This window comes from Oncorhynchus gorbuscha, unplaced genomic scaffold (assembly GCF_021184085.1).
Source record: "Oncorhynchus gorbuscha isolate QuinsamMale2020 ecotype Even-year unplaced genomic scaffold, OgorEven_v1.0 Un_scaffold_20:::fragment_2:::debris, whole genome shotgun sequence".
Lineage (NCBI taxonomy): Eukaryota > Metazoa > Chordata > Actinopteri > Salmoniformes > Salmonidae > Oncorhynchus > Oncorhynchus gorbuscha.
In genome coordinates, this window is record NW_025745008.1 from 51,093 (window position 1) to 54,646 (window position 3,554).

General features: G+C 39.7%; 1 protein-coding gene across 1 annotated transcript; it reads left to right on the forward strand.

Annotated features, from left to right (window-relative positions):
- The first annotated feature begins 1,722 nt into the window (after positions 1–1,722).
- LOC124017362 (C-C motif chemokine 5-like) lies at positions 1,723–2,876 on the forward strand. The gene is made up of 4 exons (XM_046332620.1): positions 1,723–1,895; positions 2,024–2,138; positions 2,320–2,397; positions 2,503–2,876. Exons 1-4 carry the CDS (start codon positions 1,808–1,810, stop codon positions 2,537–2,539), a joined length of 318 nt encoding a protein of 105 aa, XP_046188576.1. The 5' UTR covers positions 1,723–1,807; the 3' UTR covers positions 2,540–2,876.
- The last annotated feature ends 678 nt before the right edge of the window (positions 2,877–3,554 follow it).

The following is a 3,554-nucleotide window of genomic DNA, read 5'->3' on the forward strand; positions in this document are numbered from 1 at the left end:
TGAATTCCTCAGCAAAGGCAGAGTAGCTGGCACATTAGGAACTATGGGCATCCCACACAGCAGTAGCCCAGGCCAGGGCTTTTTCCGACAGCAGGGTGATGATATATCCGATCTTAGACCGGTCGGTGGGGAACGACGAGGGTTGCAGCTCGATGTAGAGAGAACATTGGGTGAGAAACCCTTTACAAGCACTTGGATCACCTGAGAACCATTGGGGAGGTGGAAGTCACTTAACCAACTGAGCCACGAATAGTCGGCAGAACCCAGAAGATGAGGCAGACACAGTAGTACTTGAGACGCTGTATTTAATGAAGTAAAAAGTGAAGTTCTTCAGGAAAACATGTAACTCCACAACCTAAAAAGGAATCCTACAAGAACAAAGGTAATCCTCCAAGACAAAAAAGGTAAATCCACAAGGTGGAAGGTAAAGCACAAAAAGCCTCAAAAGATACTCAAAAAACAAACAAACAAGAACAAAAAACAGAATTCCACAAGAGAGTCCACCGGGATCAACAAGAGTTCTCATAGTACTAGGGCTGGGTGCTAATATACAAACACAGAACAAAAAACAGAGGAAAACAAAGGGTTTAAATACAATCAGGGGAAACGAGGCACAGGTGCAAATAATAATGGGGATCAAGGGAAAACAAAAAGGCACAATGGGGGCATCTAGTGACCAAAAACCAGAACAACCCTGGCCAAATCCTGACACTATGCCTATAGTTTTCCATGTGGCCCAATTTAACTGTGAATTCTGAAAAGCTATTCAAGGATTATTCCATAAGGTTGTGTTTTTAGGGAGTGATATTGGTTCTTGTAAAATAAAAAAATGTACGTATTCCACGTATTCTGAAAATAATTTTAGCAAAGGGGGCATTGAGTTTCCAATATTGGTCAGGTATATCAGGAGATCATCTTTAAATAAGTTTAGTTTATATTCCCTTTTACCAATACTGATACTTTGGTTTGGGTTTGTCTAATTCTTTCTGCAAGCGGTTCAATTGCCAGTACAAACAGGAGGGGGGAGAGGGGACTTCCCTGTCTTGTGTCCCTTTCTAAAGCCATTTGATCAGATAATGTATTATTTGTGTATATTTTAGCTTTAGGACATGTATGTCATATTTTAATAAAATGTATTATTTCAGCTGGAAAGTTGAAAGCTTCCAAAGTTATTTAAACTTTATTTAACTGTTCTTAAGTCAGTTAAGAACAAATTATTATTTACAATGACGGCCTACCCCGGCCAAACCCTAACGACGCTGGGCCAATTGTGCGCCGCCCTATGGGACTCCCAATTACAGGCAGTTGTGATACAGCCTGGAATCAAACCAGGGTCTGTAGTGATGCCTCTAGCACTGAGATGCAGTGCCTTAGACCGCTGCACCACTCAATAGTCTATACTGTAAAAAACAAATGACACTTGTAAATATGTTTGGCAAGCTCATAAAGGATCATGGGATAGAGTATCAACTCATTGTACTTTGTAGTACATTTTAACCATCTAAGGATAAATGTTTGAATAAACAAATCAAAGTTGTGTTAAAACATCCCTTGTTGTCCCTCTGTCGAGTAATGTTGTTCCTTTTTTTGATCAATGTGGGATAGTGATGGGGAAATTCTTTCGTGGGACGTTGCCATTAAGGGGTGGGTAAGAACGCCCATTTCACCTCTCAAAGCAGAAGTTTCCACCTGCAGAAGGAGTATATATATAGAGTAGGACCTCACACAGCCACTGAAGCTTTCTCTTTGAAGACAAGACAGCATCTCAACTCAGCTCATCACTAACCACAGCAGCACAGAAGAAGAAATGGCCCAGATGAGAGTCCCTGTGATTGTACTGCTGGTGCTACTTGCTTTGGGGCTCTTTGCTACGGAAACGTCTGCAGCTAAACGACGTAAATATTAGTCTGTGTGTCTCTGTGTGTAATTACTGAAAAACAGAAATAAACAACTGGACAAATATGGTCGTATTTTGTGTTCCTCAACATTCCTCGTAAATCCTTTATTTGTTCCTTTTTGACAGCACGTCGTAGGAGAGGATGCTGTGAGAGTTATACTCTTCGTAAAACACCTTTCGCAGTTATCGAAGGCTATACCATACAGACCATATCAGAAACCTGCCGTATCTTTGCCATCATGTGAGTATCTTTGGAGAATCTGATTGCATTGTATGGCAAGTAATACAGCCAGAAGAATGCCATTATAGCTACTATAAATAGCCTACTATACTGTAGTTTTAGCAATCAAACAATTATATAATGCTGTACGTGTAAAAAAAAAAAGAGTTGAATATGAACTTGTGCTTTATGTCTCTTCCAGGTTCCACACTAAAAAGGGTAATGATGTGTGTGCAGACCCTGATCAGAACTGGGTGATAGAGCACGTCATCCGACTGGGGTATGAATCATTCTCATGAGCAGAGAGTTGTAAGACTAAATGTGTGGTTGTAGCCGTGACAATACAAATGAATGATTTCCATTTGACATTTTATGTCCGTTTTAGGACCAAAGCGTCTCACATCAAGACCTCACAGGCCTAATCCAATGATGTCATCACAACTCAGGATATAAAGGAATAGTACGCAGTCAAAAACTGAACTCAACACCTACTGTTAATCTTTCCTCTCAGCACCAAGAACCAAATCAATGACAAGGGTGTCACAAGACCCAGCTATCTGTTTCTTCTTAGTTTCTGGGGTGATTTTATGTCAATATATTTTGTAAATATGAAGGACATTTTTTTATATACAAGAGGGTTATGATCTCATTGTAAGAACATCAGAAAATTCATACTTTGTATGTTTTTATTCATTAACTTTGGTTGCTTCTGTTACGTTTTTTCATCTATAATAAATGTCTTATATTTTACTGAGAATACTTCTGTTTTCATCCTGTGTCTGGTGGAAGGAAGAGGAACCATGGGAGTGACAGTGACAGATAACGACAGAGAAAACAGATAGAGAAGATATTGTGTCGTCCTAGTTACTGTGTGAAGTGCACTACACCATGAGAGTTCACCAGTGGATGGATCACTTATAGTGCTTCTCAGAAAGATAGTCCTTGTATGTGAAAACAGAAAGACTCAAAACACCACGATGGTGTAGTGAAACCATGAAAAGTAGTGTGTCCTTACCTGAGATCTGGTGTTTGAAGGGTGTTTGAATGTAACCCCAGTGTAAGTGTTATAATACACTGAATGTATTTCGAAACAGAATGGAAGTACCCTGAAACACTGACAGTGATCCATCAATCTGAACGTTGGAGTGTTCTTCAGTGTAAGTGTTATAATACACTGAATGTATTTTGAAACAGAAAGGAAGTACCCTGAAACACTGACAGTGATCCATCAATCTGAACGTTGGAGTGTTCTTCAGTGTAAGTGTTATAATACACTGAATGTATTTCGAAACAGAATGGAAGTACCCTGAAACACTGACAGTGGTCCATCAATCTGAACGTTGGTGTACCCTTGTTAGGACTGTGAAAACCGTTGTTGGTGTTTTAGTGCATGTAAAAGGCATCATCAAAACACAAAAAGTATGTTTTTCCGCAGTC

Coding starts and splice junctions, on each gene's coding strand:
- LOC124017362 (XM_046332620.1), top strand. CDS start 1,808: ATGGCCCAGATGAGAGTCCCTGTGATTGTACTGCTGGTGCTACTTGCT. Junction 2,139..2,319: donor TGCCGTATCTTTGCCATCAT/GTGAGTATCTTT, acceptor TGTCTCTTCCAG/GTTCCACACTAAAAAGGGTA. Junction 2,398..2,502: donor GAGCACGTCATCCGACTGGG/GTATGAATCATT, acceptor TGTCCGTTTTAG/GACCAAAGCGTCTCACATCA.